The sequence below is a fragment of the Dreissena polymorpha genome, chromosome 11 (assembly GCF_020536995.1).
Source record: "Dreissena polymorpha isolate Duluth1 chromosome 11, UMN_Dpol_1.0, whole genome shotgun sequence".
Classification (NCBI taxonomy): domain Eukaryota; kingdom Metazoa; phylum Mollusca; class Bivalvia; order Myida; family Dreissenidae; genus Dreissena; species Dreissena polymorpha.
The window spans coordinates 70,782,206-70,801,096 of NC_068365.1; the positions used below are offsets into that span (position 1 = coordinate 70,782,206).

The 18,891-nt window shown below is 33.3% G+C and overlaps 2 protein-coding genes across 3 annotated transcripts in view; one reads left to right on the forward strand and one right to left on the reverse strand.

Annotated features, from left to right (window-relative positions):
* Positions 1-610: 610 nt before the first annotated feature.
* Positions 611-2,656, reverse strand: LOC127849925 (uncharacterized). Its single transcript, XM_052382671.1, has 4 exons — positions 2,604-2,656; positions 2,266-2,434; positions 1,398-1,508; positions 611-999 (listed from the first exon to the last, which is right to left on the reverse strand). Exons 1-4 carry the CDS (start codon positions 2,654-2,656, stop codon positions 886-888), a joined length of 447 nt encoding a protein of 148 aa, XP_052238631.1. The 3' UTR covers positions 611-885.
* Positions 2,400-18,891, forward strand: part of LOC127850475 (uncharacterized) — a 41,203-nt gene continuing 24,711 nt past the window's right edge. The window contains exons 1-4 of one of the 2 annotated variants that reach the window (XM_052383554.1): positions 2,400-2,544; positions 3,230-3,497; positions 4,264-4,374; positions 4,773-4,893. In XM_052383554.1, coding sequence (XP_052239514.1) covers positions 3,264-3,497; positions 4,264-4,374; positions 4,773-4,886 — 459 coding nt within the window. In that variant the 5' untranslated portion in view covers positions 2,400-2,544; positions 3,230-3,263 and the 3' untranslated portion in view covers positions 4,887-4,893. The remainder of the gene's footprint in view (positions 2,545-3,229; positions 3,498-4,263; positions 4,375-4,772; positions 4,894-18,891) is intronic. The other variant, XM_052383555.1, reaches the window with a different exon arrangement.

The following is an 18,891-nucleotide window of genomic DNA, read 5'->3' on the forward strand; positions in this document are numbered from 1 at the left end:
GGAAGCGTTTCAGATGCCCTCCACGCCCTTGGCATGGATGACCAAGGATCTGGGCTAGATTCTGACTATGGATCTTCAGATTCAGATTCAGATTATTAAAAAACAGTTGTTGCAATTTCATGTTTCTTTTTTCAAAGTTTGTGAGAGAGTTATTCAATAAATTTCAAATAAATATTTTATTTTCTATGAAAAATGCTTGGTTACTTCAATCTAAGAAAAACTCCCTAGAATGCACCAGATTGCACCATTTCACTCATGTACTTTTAAAAAAATCCTGGGGGAGACCCCCCATACCCCCCTGGCAGGAGGGGATACCCCTCCCGCACCTACCCCACTCGCCACTTCGCGGCTCGTGCACGTGACATGCCGCGTGCTTAGTCACTGGCTACTTTAAAAATATTTCTGGCTACTTTAGATTTTATGGAGAACACTGCTTTAAGTAGTGACGTCGGACATTTTTAAAAAATTTACAGGAGTATAGGGTGTCATATATCAAACTAAAGCTATTGAAAAATGCAGCAATTTGGTGCTTATTTTATCAATATATCTTTATTAGTAATGGAGAAAATCGATTTTAAAAATCTGACAAATTCAAAAATTTCTGCCAATTTCTGCCAACTCATGTACATACTCTAGATAATCTCAGTCTTCTGTTAAAAGTTTGTTTTTAAGACCTCAATTTGTTTCAGTGGAATAATTCCAACAAGGTTCTACCACAATCTTGGATGAATTTCAGGAAAAAAAATACACAGAAATGTATTTTTACCAACAAAAAATTGACACCAGGTCAGCTTCATAACACAGTTCACGGCTGATGGGTTGGTAATGCTTGGTTTCAAAACATTGTCAGCTTGTTCAAAATTGTACATCTGGTATACCTTAATTTTATATGAGGATCTGCATATCAGCCTTGTCAACATCAGCATCTAGATGGTGATATGTGTATATGGCCTCATCCCCATCGTACATAATGTTGAACCAGTCTGGGAAAGAAGGGACCTGTAAAAAGTGAAATCATATATAATGAACAATTAAAAACATTTATTATGTGAAAAGTAACATCTTTACTGTTTTTACACAGCAAAGATGCTTACAAATCTTACATGAATGCATGTATTTTATTGGTTGAAATTTATGCTCTGCTTAGGTTGAAATGCATAATGTATAATATTCGGAAGTTATACCGATGTATGTATGTTTAAACATATTTATTTTAGCTTGATTGCATCGAAAGCCTACGGGTTATTTGAAATGCTCTCGAGTCAGTTTCCTGGTACTAGAACCAGTAATTGGTGTCTATTCATGTAATGGAAGCTTATAACAAATCTTATTTGTTCACACTGATGCATTTTGTAAGCATTAGTAAAAACAAGCACTATATATTCATGAGCATTTACCGTGTCTGACGTCTGAGAATCTGTCACGTCTTCTGGCTGAATTGTTGATGCCTGTGACGACGTCACATCCACACGAGCTAAGCGTCTACGCTTACGAAATACAGGGCTAGGCTGGAATGAAAATATTATTCATTTTTGCATTCTGAAACTTTTGTAAACTTTTTTGTACAATTTCAGGCGAGCTTTCAATAACGTCAAGCACATTGTGAGGACGTTAACAAGGCATATACCAATTTATTTGTACATTCTATAAAAAGATCATCTGGCTATCAGGCATACAGAATTATTCCAATTTATTTGTACATTTTATAGTAAGATCATCTGGCTATCAGGCATACAGAATTATACCAATTTATTTGTACATTCTATAGTAAGATCATCTGGCTATCAGGCATACAGAATTATACCAATTTATTTGTACATTCTATAGTAAGATCATCTGGCTATCTTGTTTTCTTTTGATATAGAAACAAGGCTGACCCCAGCTTTATTCTTATTTGTGTTTATGTTGTTTTGTATTGTGCTGTATTGTGCTGTTTTGTACTGTTTCGGCAATCGGTCACTTGCCATAAACAAAGGACCAACTAATTGTTTATAATAAGATTTCAATACTGCTCCAGCAGCTGGAGTTTCACTTCTTTATATTCTTACCATAGGATGACATATGCCCCCTTTTTCCACATTTTTCTAAACCTAAACGCAAAGTGTTTTGCCACATTTTTCCAAACCTAAATGCAAACTGTTACGGAATTTCAGACGGACAGACAGACAGACGGACGGACAGTGCAATTAAGAAAAGCCCACCTTCGGGGGCATAAAAATCAACTGGTAATGTTATGTAATAATCCATAGCTATATATTAAATTACCGGGTCGGTAGGTATACTACTGACAGTACTGTATGGGGAGCTGTCACTGGAAATCAACTCGAAATTCTCTACAGAGACTGACTGGGCCTGGGGTATATCCTGTTGACTGTCAAATATATCCTGCTGACTGTAGTGACGTCGGACATTTCCGCCATATTGAAATCCCGTTCTGACTCAATGCAAATACCAGTGTTAGTGAAACTAAGATTTCTACTGCAAAAAAGTGTAATTAAATCATTTAAATTGAATGGACAGCTAGAAAGATGTTTATTTAATCATGTAAGTATTGTTTCGTTATGTATATTGACCGTATCGATTATATATCGATGAACACAAACTGGCTTTTCCGGGTTTTGTTAATCTGTTTGGGCGCGGCCATCTTGAAAGTCATGTTATAGGTGCTATTTTTATATTGCTGTAACGTGGCACCTATTTGACCAATCGTGAAGCTTTTGGGCCGTTTGCAAAGAAGAAAGCGCCCACTTGACTTCTGAATAATCAAAACACGTTTTTTGTACAGAAAAATAGCGCGATTTCAGCCTCCGAAAATTGGTAAATTTTTAAAAGGTCCACAATATGGTTTAAGCTTAATACGAAAGCCTGCGAAAGCGGTGGTTGTCTCAACAGTCCCTAAACTACATATAAATGGTTTTAAACAACAGATAGGTCGAGGGGCAAGCCCGGGCAGGCCTTTGAAATGAGGTCCGGTCGAACCGGCAGTCATAGATTGTTTGTCCCGTCATATGTTTTCGCGATGTTGTAAAAGAGGCCAAATCATTCGGCAACTGCAGGCAACTTGTAATATCTAGTGATTGATATAGTTGTGTATGTGTATAATCACAAATCTTCTTTAAACTAAGTCCTGTTACGCCTGTAGATAGATGATTAATGAAGATTATATCCATTTTTGCTGATATCACAAATTGTATTTGTAAATTGCATCGGTCGTTTTTTTTCGTTGCAGATTTGGATTATCAATATCATATCATCCATATGGCATGAATTACAGTCAGAGCAGTCATAGCCTAGAGCTGATTGACACTGAACAGGATATATTTGACAGTCAGCAGGATATATTTGACAGTCAGCAGGATATATTTGACAGTCAGCAGGATATATTTGACAGTCAACAGGATATACCCCAGGCCCAGTCAGTCTCTGTAGAGAATTTCGAGTTGATTTCCAGTGACAGCTCCCCATACAGTACTGTCAGTAGTATACCTACCGACCCGGTAATTTAATATATAGCTATGGATTATTACATAACATTACCAGTTACAAGCATTGATTTTTATGCCCCCGAAGGTGGGCTTTTCTTAATTGCACTGTCCGTCCGTCTGTCTGTCTGTCCGTCTGAAATTCCGTAACAGTTTGCATTTAGGTTTGGAAAAATGTGGCAAAACACTTTGCGTTTAGGTTTAGAAAAATGTGGAAAAAGGGGGCATATGTCATCCTATGGTAAGAATATAAAGAAGTGAAACTCCAGCTGCTGGAGCAGTATTGAAATCTTATTATAAACAATTAGTTGGTCCTTTGTTTATGGCAAGTGACCGATTGCCGAAACAGTACAAAACAGCACAATACAGCACAATACAAAACAACATAAACACAAATAAGAATAAAGCTGGGGTCAGCCTTGTTTCTATATCAAAAGAAAACAAGATAGCCAGATGATCTTACTATAGAATGTACAAATAAATTGGTATAATTCTGTATGCCTGATAGCCAGATGATCTTACTATAGAATGTACAAATAAATTGGTATAATTCTGTATGCCTGATAGCCAGATGATCTTACTATAAAATGTACAAATAAATTGGAATAATTCTGTATGCCTGATAGCCAGATGATCTTTTTATAGAATGTACAAATAAATTGGTATATGCCTTGTTAACGTCCTCACAATGTGCTTGATGTTATTGAAAGCTCGCCTGAAATTGTACAAAAAAGTTTACAAAAGTTTCAGAATGCAAAAATGAATAATATTTTCATTCCAGCCTAGCCCTGTATTTCGTAAGCGTAGACGCTTAGCTCGTGTGGATGTGACGTCGTCACAGGCATCAACAATTCAGCCAGAAGACGTGACAGATTCTCAGACGTCAGACACGGTAAATGCTCATGAATATATAGTGCTTGTTTTTACTAATGCTTACAAAATGCATCAGTGTGAACAAATAAGATTTGTTATAAGCTTCCATTACATGAATAGACACCAATTACTGGTTCTAGTACCAGGAAACTGACTCGAGAGCATTTCAAATAACCCGTAGGCTTTCGATGCAATCAAGCTAAAATAAATATGTTTAAACATACATACATCAGTATAACTTCCGAATATTATACATTATGCATTTCAACCTAAGCAGAGCATAAATTTCAACCAATAAAATACATGCATTCATGTAAGATTTGTAAGCATCTTTGCTGTGTAAAAACAGTAAAGATGTTACTTTTCACATAATAAATGTTTTTAATTGTTCATTATATATGATTTCACTTTTTACAGGTCCCTTCTTTCCCAGACTGGTTCAACATTATGTACGATGGGGATGAGGCCATATACACATATCACCATCTAGATGCTGATGTTGACAAGGCTGATATGCAGATCCTCATATAAAATTAAGGTATACCAGATGTACAATTTTGAACAAGCTGACAATGTTTTGAAACCAAGCATTACCAACCCATCAGCCGTGAACTGTGTTATGAAGCTGACCTGGTGTCAATTTTTTGTTGGTAAAAATACATTTCTGTGTATTTTTTTTCCTGAAATTCATCCAAGATTGTGGTAGAACCTTGTTGGAATTATTCCACTGAAACAAATTGAGGTCTTAAAAACAAACTTTTAACAGAAGACTGAGATTATCTAGAGTATGTACATGAGTTGGCAGAAATTTGCAGAAAATTTTGAATTTGTCAGATTTTTAAAATCGATTTTCTCCATTACTAATAAAGATATATTGATAAAATAAGCACCAAATTGCTGCATTTTTCAATAGCTTTAGTTTGATATATGACACCCTATACTCCTGTAAATTTTTTAAAAATGTCCGACGTCACTACTGACTGTCAAATATATCCTGCTGACTGTCAAATATATCCTGCTGACTGTCAAATATATCCTGTTCAGTGTCAATCAGCTCTAGGCTATTTCTGCTCTGACTGTAATTCATGCCATATGGATGATATGATATTGATAATCCAAATCTGCAACGAAAAAAAACGACCGATGCAATTTACAAATACAATTTGTGATATCAGCAAAAATGGATATAATCTTCATTAATCATCTATCTACAGGCGTAACAGGACTTAGTTTAAAGAAGATTTGTGATTATACACATACACAACTATATCAATCACTAGATATTACAAGTTGCCTGCAGTTGCCGAATGATTTGGCCTCTTTTACAACATCGCGAAAACATATGACGGGACAAACAATCTATGACTGCCGGTTCGACCGGACCTCATTTCAAAGGCCTGCCCGGGCTTGCCCCTCGACCTATCTGTTGTTTAAAACCATTTATATGTAGTTTAGGGACTGTTGAGACAACCACCGCTTTCGCAGGCTTTCGTATTAAGTTTAAACCATATTGTGGACCTTTTAAAAATTTACCAATTTTCGGAGGCTGAAATCGCGCCGGTCCGTCTAAAATACGTATATGACTCATATCCGCGGATATGAACGAAAAGTGCGGATATGAACGAATATAGGCAATATGTATGCGTTTTTTGCAGTTTTTTTATGAAAAAATCACTGTTGAATAAAACATTCACAATTTGTGATAAATCTGTTAACATTGCCTCAAAATAGAGCAATGTAATAGACATTATCATGTTTCCAACACTAAATTCATATCCGAGACCATGACGAAGGCTTCACACCACCAACAATATTACTCCACAATTGTTTGCACTCTGGACCCAACCGGCCTACTCTTTACGGAGAATCCAAAGATGGACGAAGTGTTACGATTGATTTGTGTGTGTGTTAGTTTACACAATGTTTTGTATACATACAAATGTTATATAATATACTGAATATATAAATATGTTTGATATCTGAATGTATATACTCGTAGGAAATTAGTAATATCGTACGATTAAGACAACAAATGCGACAAAATTACTTAATCTACAAGTATACAATACCTTCATCGTTTGAAAAATTAAACAACAACAATAACAACCAAAAGCACATACATTATAAAAATATTACATGTGTGATACGGTGAAAGTAAATTTGTCAACTTGGAGATTTTCCCGATTTTTTTCCCGCTGGGTCTAACAGTATTTCTATGTAACGATGGCCTATGGGAATCAACATTGCGAATTAAAGTGAGGTATACTATACAAATTAAATAACAATTAGGTATGTGAACAATTTGGGTACTATAAAAGTGGCCGAATTGATAACTTTAAACTGAATACATTAGCGCGTCTCTGTGTTGGCAGGCTTAATATTGCCAATTCTTTTTTGTTTTATTTTCGCTTTGCATTAAACGTACATATTTTAACATACTCGATTGGGTATAGAAATATGTTATAATAATCTTTACGAATATGGATATATATATATATATATATATATATAATTTCAATATTTAATATGTGCCGTGGGAAAACGTTAATTGGCCAATATTTTCAGCATTTCTGATTATCCAACTTGCTTATATATGCTGTTTAAAAAAAATCTTTATACATAAAGAGATATTCAATATTCTAGTCTTTTCCGCTAAGTACTAATATAGAAATCGCGGGTTCTTAGCTTTAGGATGAATGATTCTATTTTAACTGCGTTCGGATATTACCATATTTTGTGTAAACCAGAGGATTGAAGTATAAAGCGCACCTGTGAGGCCCAGTTTGTACGAGAATTGTTAACATTTATGATACTTAACTGTACATTTAAAATGGTATTTAATAAACATTTTCTCGTTTAACCGAGTGAATCTTTAAAAAGTATTTAAAGGGGCATTCTCACGTTTTGGTAAATTGACAACTTAAAAACTATTGTTTCAGAGTCGCAAATTTTTGTTTCAGGTATGATATTTGTGAGGACACAGTAATACTGAACATTTACCATGCTCCAAAATATCCATGATATGCATCTATTGACGATTTGAAATCCTGGAAATAAAGTTATGTAGAAAGTTCTGTTGTTTTCGTTATATTTTGTGAAACTACGAGGAGTGCATATATAAAGTAAAAATACACCTCCCGATAACATCAGCATGGATGTCCGTGTGGTCGAATCGGAGAACTTTTACTTCAGGACGCCAGAGGTCAGTGGTTCGAATCCAGTTGAGGGTTACATTTTTTAAATTGTATTTTTTACTTGAGATTTTAGGTCCAATGTTTAAATTTATCAATATAAAGCATTTATTGACAAACTTTAATACGTGTCAAAATCTGTGAAAAGTCCCCTTTAAAGGGATCTTTTCGCGGTTTGGTAAATTGACAAAATTGAAAAAGATTGTTTCAGATTCGCAAATTTTCGTTTAAGTTATGATATTTGTGAGGAAACACTATTACTGAACATTTACCATAGTCCAATATAGCCATTATAAGTATCTTTTGACGATTTGAAAACCTAAAAATTATAAAGCGTTGCAACGCGAAACGATTGAATAATTTGGAGAGTTCTGTTGTTGTCGTTTAAATTAACTAAACTACGAAGATTGCTTATATAAGGTATAAAATACTCTACCTGTGTATATTCGGCGGAATAGCCGAGAGGGCTTGTGCGTTTTTACTTCAGACTAATTCCAGGACTCCGGCGGTCACTGGTTCGAGCCCTGGTACCGGCTACTTTTTTTTCCTTTTTTAAATGTTATTCTTGATTTTTTACTGGAGCTTTTAAGATCCAATGTTTACATTTATCAATATAAATCATTTAATGAAAAACTTCAAAATATGCCAAAATCTGTGAAAAGGCCCCTTTAATCTTTCTGAAGTATCTTTCAATATACAATAAAAATCTTTCCAATTCGCTATACAATGCAAACGTATTTGAAAAGGATTTATCATTAAAAGCCCATTTACAAAACAGTGTGCCCTTTCTATAGTATCACATTGATCATAACCCAAAACTTCCGAACAGTAATTTATGACTGATAGTACATAAAATTCAAACAGATTGAACATTATATTTTTTTGTATTTTGTTATTCTTAATAAAATAATAGTGCATATCAGGATCGTTATCCTTTTTTTCGCATGTGTTCGTAGCTAGAGCGAATGATCCACCGCTGGTAAGCACAACCCCTAAGTCGTTGAAAAATGTCAAGACTTTTACTTCTTGGTAATTATAAAACCATTTGTCGTTTACACCTACCCTCCTACCTTACGAACCATCGTTACTTTAGTGTTTATGCCCCCGGTAGCGTGGCATATAGCAGTCGCGCTGTCCGTTCGTCAGTTCGGCATTCAGTTTCCCGGAGGATATTGACGCAACACTTTCAGATAATGAGCTGAGCCGTTTCACCACTCTTTTGAGTTATTCGCCTCTTTAAAGCGTGATTTTCGAATACCACATTTTTTTCCGAAATACGTTCTGCCGTATTTACCTTAAAAAAATGGTAGTATCGAGGTAAGACATATAAAATTTCCATTTCCGTTAACACATTAATGTTTAATAAGTATACCATCTCCGCAATGTCGCAGAAGACACCCATTTTACGTAGTACTTGTTTTTCGCGTTTCTGAAGATTCGCGTCTTCTGAAAATATCATTATTGATAATGCTTGAACTGTTAATAACGTAACATGTTCACACCTACGAAATACTGTTCTACTAAGCGTGTGTATCAGGCATTACATTTTGGTTTGGAGTCATGAAACGTAGAAACCTAAACACGAGTAAATAATTTCGATTGTATGATAGCTACAAATCGGATCAGAACAAGAGAGATCTGTCGCTTTGCCGATGAATAACGATGATGCGCATATTGTTCACATTCTGTTTTAGTGCATCTATTTTACTACGATAAGTTCCCGTTTTGCCAAAGTAAATTTACAAAGGGTAATTTTACTCTTTTTTCAGATGGATTGAACGCATGTAGCGGCATTTACAAACATAATTATACTTTTACAATAAAGTTATTACAGTTGACAACACATAAGAAAAATTAAATAAATATGTATTTGCACCTACCGGTATATTGTAGTTTATCGTAAACATATCAAAGTCACCATATAATAACGCATACCGTATTCAGCAGCTGCGTCAAATATCTATTTGAGCAAATTATCAATAATTTAATCAAATTTTATTAAATTCCTATTCAATAAAATAATGCAAATTTATTATATTCCAATATATTGTGTGTGTATTTTTTATTATCGAGAAAATGACATTATTGATATATTAAAAACCTCCAGAAATAAATGATAATATAGATAGCATTTTGTACATGAACTTCGCCGAAACAAGAAAGAACAAGTCGACGAAATTTCTCATTTGCTTCATACTTTAACTGTGGATTACTGTGGATTGAGAGACAACATTTACTTTTGAAAGTTATTGTGCTAATAACGTTTATAATTTTTATATTTAACATTTGATCTGACTACGGATGTTTGTCACCAGCGACATAATCAAAGCACAATTTGTTGAGGAACAAATTGCAAAGCTACAAATGTGATAAAGTGAAAAAAGATATTTCTGATTGAGGTATTAAACCAAGCCAAGATCATAGATGTGTCAACACTACTAGGGGCACTAAAAACCACGTTTCGCCTAAAAATGGGCGTCTTCCGAATATCACACAATACGTAAGAACCGGACTTATGGTCCTTTTGGAGTGACTATGGCAGACATTCTAGTCTGATAAGGGGCGTGATAGGGGTGTGGTTCAATCCACTAATGGTCTGCGCATATTCTACAGAGCACCCTCATCAGGCAAAAAACCAAACCAAGTTAAAAGAAAAAGGGCAGAAAAGTCGCACACACCTGTGAAACGATTAGTGCTTGGAACAAATCAGTTACAATGAACGTCCTGTCAGTAAAATCAGACTCAACAAAACATACTATATATTGCACCGACGTTGTTTTTCAATAAAGACATGCACTCGTGTACCGTTAAAATCCACGGTGTTTTATTTTAGCATTTGCATTAATAATATTACTGCTGATAGTCGTGTAATTTTTCTGAATATAGAATACAACGAAAAATATTGATGTTGTTTTAATATCTACTTAGTAAAATAGTCTTGCATTTAATGGCTGGAAGTACTTTCATCTTCAGTGTGTTGTATGATATGTGCTGTTTTAAACATACTCGTTAGGGCATTACAGTTAAAATAACGCGTTTTTTCTCACTCACCTTCTGCAAAATGTGTAATTTTTTGAAAAACGGACAACATTCTTACGCTTATGTACGTTCAGACCATAGCTTGTTCACGTGTGTTAACAGCATACGGTCCAAGAAGTAGTAGTAGTAGTAGAGCTAGTGGTAGCAGTGATGGCGATGGTAGAAGTAGTAGTAGTAGTAGTAGTAGTAGTAATAGTAGTAGTAGTAGTAGTAGTAGTAATAGTAGTTGTATTAATAGTAGTAGTAGAAGTAGTAGTAGTAGCAGCAGTAGTAGTAGTAGTAGTAGTAGTAGTAGTAGTAGTAGTAGTAGTAGTAGTAGTAGTAGTAATAGTAGTAGTAGTAGTAGAAGTAGTAGTAGTAGTAGTAGTAGTAGTAGTAGTAGTAGTAGTAGTAGTAGTAGTAGTAGTAGTAGTAGCAGCAGTAGCAGAAGCAGTAGCAGTAGCAACAGCAGCAGCAGTAGCAGCAGCAGTTGCAGTTACAGCAGCAGCAGCAGTAATAGAACAATTATGAACAATTATGATTATTGTTTTCAGTTTTAAGTTACATTTACCTGTCAAATTTATATCGAATACACGGCATATACCGTTTATACAAGCGCTCTTGTTTCAATTACTCCAGATAGTTAACAATTTTTTTTTAAAGGCACTCACGTTGTACAGCACTGTGACTTAATACTGCATGCACATCTATTTTCTAAAGGGATACTATTCTGTTTATGTCTTGCCTATGCGACAATAAGGAATTGCAGTTAAAATGTGTGATGAAAATTAGCGACACGTTTATCTAAATTAGAAAGTGTTGTTTATATTGATCAAATAATCGTTGTTTTCTTGTTAGTTTTGTGAATTTTATTAATTTTTTTTCGATAAGACGTTCGAAGATATGCATATATGCCTACCTGTTCAAATATTGTTTTGCCTAATGTCGTTCAATTTCGCTTCTTTGTTCTGCGTCATTATTTGCGTAAATGTATTTCAGTGAAATGGTTAAGCTAAATAACGAAATATTAAGCTATTGTTATATAATGTTTTATTCCGTTAATGGAATTCATTCAAACTAAAATCGTAAAACATGTAATATTCACATATCGTTCAAGGATATTCTTCACCTTAAGTTACCCTCTACAGCAAACCTACATCTGTTAATTTCTTACAATTTAATATTAATAATTTGTATGCTTCATATTTTACACGTTTTTCTTATCAAAATAATTAGTTTTTTATCTTATTTAAAGTTCTGGTTTGAACAATTCCTTGCTTTTGGAATTCATATTGATTTATAACTCTTACATGAATTATTAACATTTTATGACAATATCTCAATATGAACTTTAATGTATCGCCAATTTTCATTTTGTCTCAAAGTCCTTGGACGAAAACACTCTTGTGTCTATGTTTCATGATACAAAAACACAATTTTATTAATAACTCGAATAATTGTATTAACAAAATTACTACCTGCGTTGTATGATGTATTTTGAATTTGTTATGAGAAAAATAATATAGATGTTTTTAATTTACATATTTTACCTAAATCTTAATTTATGAATAATTACACGTGAAACAAACATGTGTAGTCATTGTTTGAGAATGTACATTCAACACAATTAAAAAAATGTTTAATCAAAACTGTTTAGTAATTTTCGTATGATCAATTCCATTCCCCGTTTAGATGCTTTGATATGGAGATATTTAAGCCATATTCCTTATAAGAATTGTAATCTACGGTAGTCAGCAAGTTCAAAGTTGCATACGTTAAGGAATACTCACGCTTTTAGTTTTATTAAAGTTAAAGCATCGATATGCTATGTCTAAAAAAACAAAAAAAGTATTCATTAATAATTAAAAAGAAAACACTATATTTTCTAAACAAAGATATCCCTGTTTGCTATGACGACAGTTTAAAAGTGTTTCCTTTTCACGCATTCAAATGGAAATTAAAAAAATTATTGCCTATATGTTTGTAAATTTATTTCACACATATTCCTTCACAACATAGTGCATGCTTTTCTTTCACACTTATTTTGTTTTTCAATTTATATATCACGATATGCATGTACTGTTAAATGGACAATAAAATTGTGTTTTTTTATTCTATAATACCCGTGTGTTTGTATATTTATATTTTTAACATAGAGAAATATGTGAGTGCGTATGTCTACGAACATTGAAAACTACTTCTCCGTACTGAATCGGCATTTTCATGGAATTTTCGTTAATTACCAATGCATTGTTTAAAATAACATTTAAACATTCATTCAACAATCACGGAAATTGAAATTTCATACAGATTTATGTGAGTTAACCCGAGATTTCTCCCGCATTTTATGACCGTCTTGCGGCTCTTAATGCCCATATATCAATAATTGGCAGGTTCGCAGCGAACATTACCAGGGTAGCCTGAACAGGTTTATTTATATTGCATAAGGGCTGGCAATGTCTGTTTCACAAAAGTAATAGATTATTTTAATCGCAATGAATGTATATTTTAGCATCGGTCTGTAAATATAAAATAAAGATAATAATTTGAGGTTTTCTGTGACCACGCTTTATTACTTTGACATTATACAATAGCAAATTATGTGGTTTTAATTCCATGGCAAATTATTGTAACGCCACGTGCAGGCTTGGCGAAATTGCCGGTCCGCCGGTCCTGACCGGCAGATTTCAATTTGGTCCGGCAGGTTTAACAAGAATGTCGGTCCTGGTGACCGGCAAAATGTGAAATGATTGCAAACAAATCTTTTTTTTTCAAGTTGAAAATTCGAAGAGCTAATCGCTTACTACATCATGAAAATGAAATCGCTCGTTGTTTTGATGTTTGCTGTAGGTTTGTTACGTACAATTAGCAAATCCAACTTGTTACACAACACCTACTTTAAACTCGTTTGCAAAATCGCCAACTGCGTTCTAACAAAAAAGATCTTGATAGCTTTTACATATTTTTCGAGTAGGATAAGGACAATAAAATATGGTATCGTGATCAACACAACCATATGCATACGCCATTTTTCATAAGTGTAAAGAGTACAGTGCATTATGGGGCAGAGCTTTCATTGGACGAGCGAATTTAAATTTAGATTGAATGCAATACGATACATGTACAAAGAAATGTTTTTATTGCATCATATGCAGTGCCATGTAAAAAAACGTGCTTCCCGGGGACTTTCTGATACTGGTCAAAAATGAAAATGAATCTCTGTTAACAATTACACTGCGTTAGCATGTAAATAAATCGTCTTTTTTATTTAATTAATTACTAGTAAACGTTCTGAAAAATGAAATGCCTTAATCATTAAATGTCAGGTAACGTGTTTTGTACTGTGCGCAGTATATTTTAACAGCCGCTCCAAACTGCAATCATATTAAAGTAAGAATGTTTAAATCGTTTCGAATAACTTAAATTTGATAATTATTAGGCTTGCACATACGTTATTGAAATTATCGCACCGAACCGTTCTAATAGGGAATACATGTAATAAAAACTGACACGCGAATTTTTCACAACATGATTGACATTACACAACCGATTAACACCAATTAGCTGCCAGTGTAACCTCTAAGCGATTAAAATCAATTTAACGGCCGGTTGAATAAAGAGATCAAGATGTGATCGCTGCCATTTTTGAATTTTCTAGTTAAGTTGTTGTTGCTTTACGGTCCGGCTAAATTTTCTCCGGACCGGCACATTTTCTGAAATGCCTGTCCGGATGACCGGCAGATTTTTTCTAATTTCGCCATGCCTGCACGTGTAAGTAAATGGGCCAAACATAAAAGCAATGAGCAAGTATACATTGTCACGTCTAGATACTGGTATATATTTGATTGTCCAATTCATTTTGTTTGTACCATAAAAACATAACAATTATAAAGTTGGTATTTTCGATTCATTAAAAAGTTTCGTAACCTGCACCACGTACTTAGCTTTATACAGTTTATATATAAGATAAACATTCTTTTTGGGAAAATAATAATTTATAAACAATAAAGATATATGCATAGATTTACGCTTATACATCAATTTAACAAGACTTTATTTAAAACAAAGTACATTCAATAGACATATTATGCGAAATAAAGTATGTGCTTATCGGAAGATAAATACCATAAAATATATAGAATTTATATATTTATCATACAAATACCGGCTTTACTGGTGCAATTTTGGTATTGGTGTTGTGTAGCCTAACAGCGGTGCTCTGACTTGGCGTTCATATCCGCGAATATGAATTGAGAGTTAATGAAATTAAAAATGCCAATAAAAACGCTTTTAAATTATTTCGATCGTAACATAACACATAAGCGACGTGTATTTTTGTCGCAGAATGATTTTCATCCATTTTTTTTGGGGAAAATCCATCTAATAAGACGTTATTTGTTCATATCCGTACTTTCCATTCATATCCGCGGATATGAGTCATATACGTATTTTAGTCATACCCAAATCGCGCTATTTTTCTGTACAAAAAACGTGTTTTGATTATTCAGAAGTCAAGTGGGCGCTTTCTTCTTTGCAAACGGCCCAAAAGCTTCACGATTGGTCAAATAGGTGCCACGTTACAGCAATATAAAAATAGCACCTATAACATGACTTTCAAGATGGCCGCGCCCAAACAGATTAACAAAACCCGGAAAAGCCAGTTTGTGTTCATCGATATATAATCGATACGGTCAATATACATAACGAAACAATACTTACATGATTAAATAAACATCTTTCTAGCTGTCCATTCAATTTAAATGATTTAATTACACTTTTTTGCAGTAGAAATCTTAGTTTCACTAACACTGGTATTTGCATTGAGTCAGAACGGGATTTCAATATGGCGGAAATGTCGAAATACACCAAATCACAATTAAAAGATAGCTATTGCAAGTTCAAAAACAAGACTGAAATATATAAGCGCCGAAATGACTTCTTGATCTCAAAACAATGTCACAAACGTATACAATACCGAATCTCAACCGTTTGAAAGCTCGTGTGCAATCAAAAGGGGAGATTATTCCAACGATGTTTTTTCTTGTTTCTCCATTCGGTACCCCTCGCACGTTATTTGATTACGCTTTCTTCATATTTGGTCATATTACACTCATTCATAACGTTTATTTATAGATGTTTGTGTTGTGACATATATGGTTATGATTACCATATAAGGTAAAGACGGCCAGGGACCAGAGTCGCTCTGATATGGTTAATGTATATATATGTTGTATATTTGAAATTGATATATTTATTGTTTGTTTTTAATCTAATTTGTTTCAGTAAAGTAGAACAACTTGTTTGCATGTTGAAAAAAATCTTTATTTAATCGTTTAAATATATAAATACCGATCACGCTCTATTTCTCAATCCAAATAAAATAGCGCAGCGCTAAATATTGTTTTCCCATGGGTATGACTAAAATACGTATATGACTCATATCCGCGGATATGAATGGAAAGTACGGATATGAACAAATAACGGCTTATTAAATGGAGTTTCCTTTATTTTTTGTATGAAAATCATTCTGGGACAAAAATACACGTCGCTTATGTGTTATGTTACGATCGAACTAATTTAAAAGCGTTTTTTATTGGCATTTTTAATTTCAGTAACTCTCAATTCATATCCGCGGATATGAACGCCAAGTTAGAGCCCCGCTGTTAGGCTACACAACACCAATACCAAAGTTGCACCAGTAAAGCCGGTATTTGTATGATTAATAAATGGATTCTATATATTTTATGGTATATATCTTCCGATAAGCACATACTTTATTTCGCATAATATGCCCATTGAATGTACTTTGTTTTTAAATAAAGTCTTGTTAAATTGATGTATAAATAAATGCATATATCTTTATTGTTTATAAATTATTATTTTCCCAAAATGAATGTTTATCTTATATATAAACTGTATACAGCTATAGATTTTTATTTATTTTTTTACAAATAGCCCTAAAAAAACTATCATATATTGACACATAAAATTATCTAAAGCGTTTGAAAAATAAGTGATTTTTAATGAACGTAGGCCTGTGTTATATTTTGGACTATTTTGCTCCAAAATGAATACATATATTAATCCTATCGTCCAGCTTCTTATTTGGATAATGCCTCGAACAGTATTGAATGGAATTTAATGACGTTAAGATAACGTTAATATAACAACCGTTATAAAAGCTCATTTGTAACAAATTAATGTTCACGTCGCATGACTATAAACGTGGATTTTTGTTATATATTAGATGGATATGTCGTATGGTGCATTTGTATATAATTATTATCGCTTATGAATTATAATCGGGTTGTTGTTTTTCGTTTATGTTACATCTCGATGTATACAGTTATGATTTGATATGTAATAAATTATCTATGATATTTATCTACATTGTTTCATGTTTGCCATGTGTTTGTCATTATGTTTTGTCTTTGATTGTATTATGTGATTGTTCAAATCTTGTCTGATAAGTTTTATTCTATAAGCTATTATTCGGTAATTATGCTTTTGTAATCTATCCTGAAACATCAATGCACCTGTATAATATGTACTTGTTGACATGTATAATGTGTAATGTATGTGTGTATATGTTTATATGTTTTAATCATCGCACTCAGTATTTATGCATCGATGTTTAAAAGCATGATTTGACGTGTAATAAAGTATCTATGGTATTTATCTACATTGTTTGGAGATGCGATTAGAGAGCTGGAACCCAAATAGAAGAACCCATATGTAACCTGTCAATAATACTTTACCGTCAGGGCAGAAGCCGGTCGGCAGCCACACACTTTAAAGCCTCGCCGACAGATAGCAATTTAAACACACACACACACACACACACGCACGCACGCACGCACGCACGCACGCATATATATATATATATATATATATATATATATATATATATATATATATATATATATATATATATATATATATCAGATATAAACAGCTTTTTTGGTTTATACATCAATTATGAATTATAAATACATGATTGTTTAGAGTTATTTATCGGCTAAGTACGTGGTGCAGGTTACGAACTATTTACTGAATCGAAAATACCAACTTTATAATTGTTATGTTTTTATGGCACAAACAAAATGAATTGGACAATCAAATGTATCGCCTGATACCAGTATCTAGACGTGATAATGTATACTTGCTCATTGCTTTTATGTTTGGCCCATTTACTCTCACGTAGCGTTACAATAATTTTCCTTTGAATTAAAACATAATTTGCTATTGTATAATGTCAAAGTAATAAAGCTTGGTCACAAAAAACCTCAAATTACATGTATTATCTTTATTTTATATTTACAGACCGATGATAAAATATACATTCATCGCGATTAAAATAATCTATTGCTTTTGTGAAACAGACATTGCCAGCCCTTATGCAATATAAATAAACCTGTTCGGGCTACCCTGGTAATGTTCGCTGCGAACCTGCCAAATATTGATATATGGGCCTTAAGAGCCGCAAGACGGTCATAAAATGCGGGAGAAATCGCGGGTTAACTCACATAAATCTGTATGAAATTTCAATTTCCGTGATTGTTGAATGAATGTTTAAATGTTATTTTAAACAATGAATTGGTAATTAACGAAAATTCCATGAAAATGCCGATTCAGTACGGAGAAGTAGTTTTCAATGTTCGTAGACATACGCACTCACATATTTCTCTTTGTTAAAAAATATATATATACAAACACAAGAGTATTATAGAATAAAAAAAACAATTTTATTGTCCATTTAACAGTACATGCTTATCGTGATATATAAATTGACGAACAAAATAAGTGTTAAAGAAAAGTATGCACTATGTTTGGAAGGAATATGTGTGAAATAAATTTACATACATATAGGCAATAATTCTATTTCCATTTGAATGCGTGTAAAGGAAACACTTTTAAAATGTCGTCATAGCAAACAGGGATATCTTTGTTTAGAAAATATAGTGTTTTCGTTAAATTATTAATTAATACTTTTTTTTTTTTTTAGACAGAGCATATCGATGCTTGAACTTTAATAAAACTGCATGATTATTCCTTAACGTATACAACTTTGAACTTGCTGACTACCGCAGATTACAATTCTTATAAGGAATATGGCTTAAATATCTCCATATCAAAGCATCTAAATGGGGAATAGAATTGATCATACGAAAATTACTGAACAGTTTTGATTAAACATTTTTTATAGTGTTGAATGTACATTCTCAAACAATGACTACACATGTGTGTTTCACGTGTAATTATTCATAAATTAAGATTAAGGTAAAATATGTAAATTAAAATCATCTATATTATTTTTCTCATAACAA

Excerpts from the sequence above, each read along its gene's own strand:
- LOC127849925 (XM_052382671.1), bottom strand. The coding sequence starts at position 2,656 with ATGACTTTCAAGATGGCCGCGCCCAAACAGATTAACAAAACCCGGAAA. Across the intron at positions 2,435-2,603 it reads AACAAAACCCGGAAAAGCCA|AACGGGATTTCAATATGGCG; the intron begins GTTTGTGTTCAT and ends GCATTGAGTCAG. Across the intron at positions 1,509-2,265 it reads GTAGTATACCTACCGACCCG|CCTAGCCCTGTATTTCGTAA; the intron begins GTAATTTAATAT and ends TTTTCATTCCAG.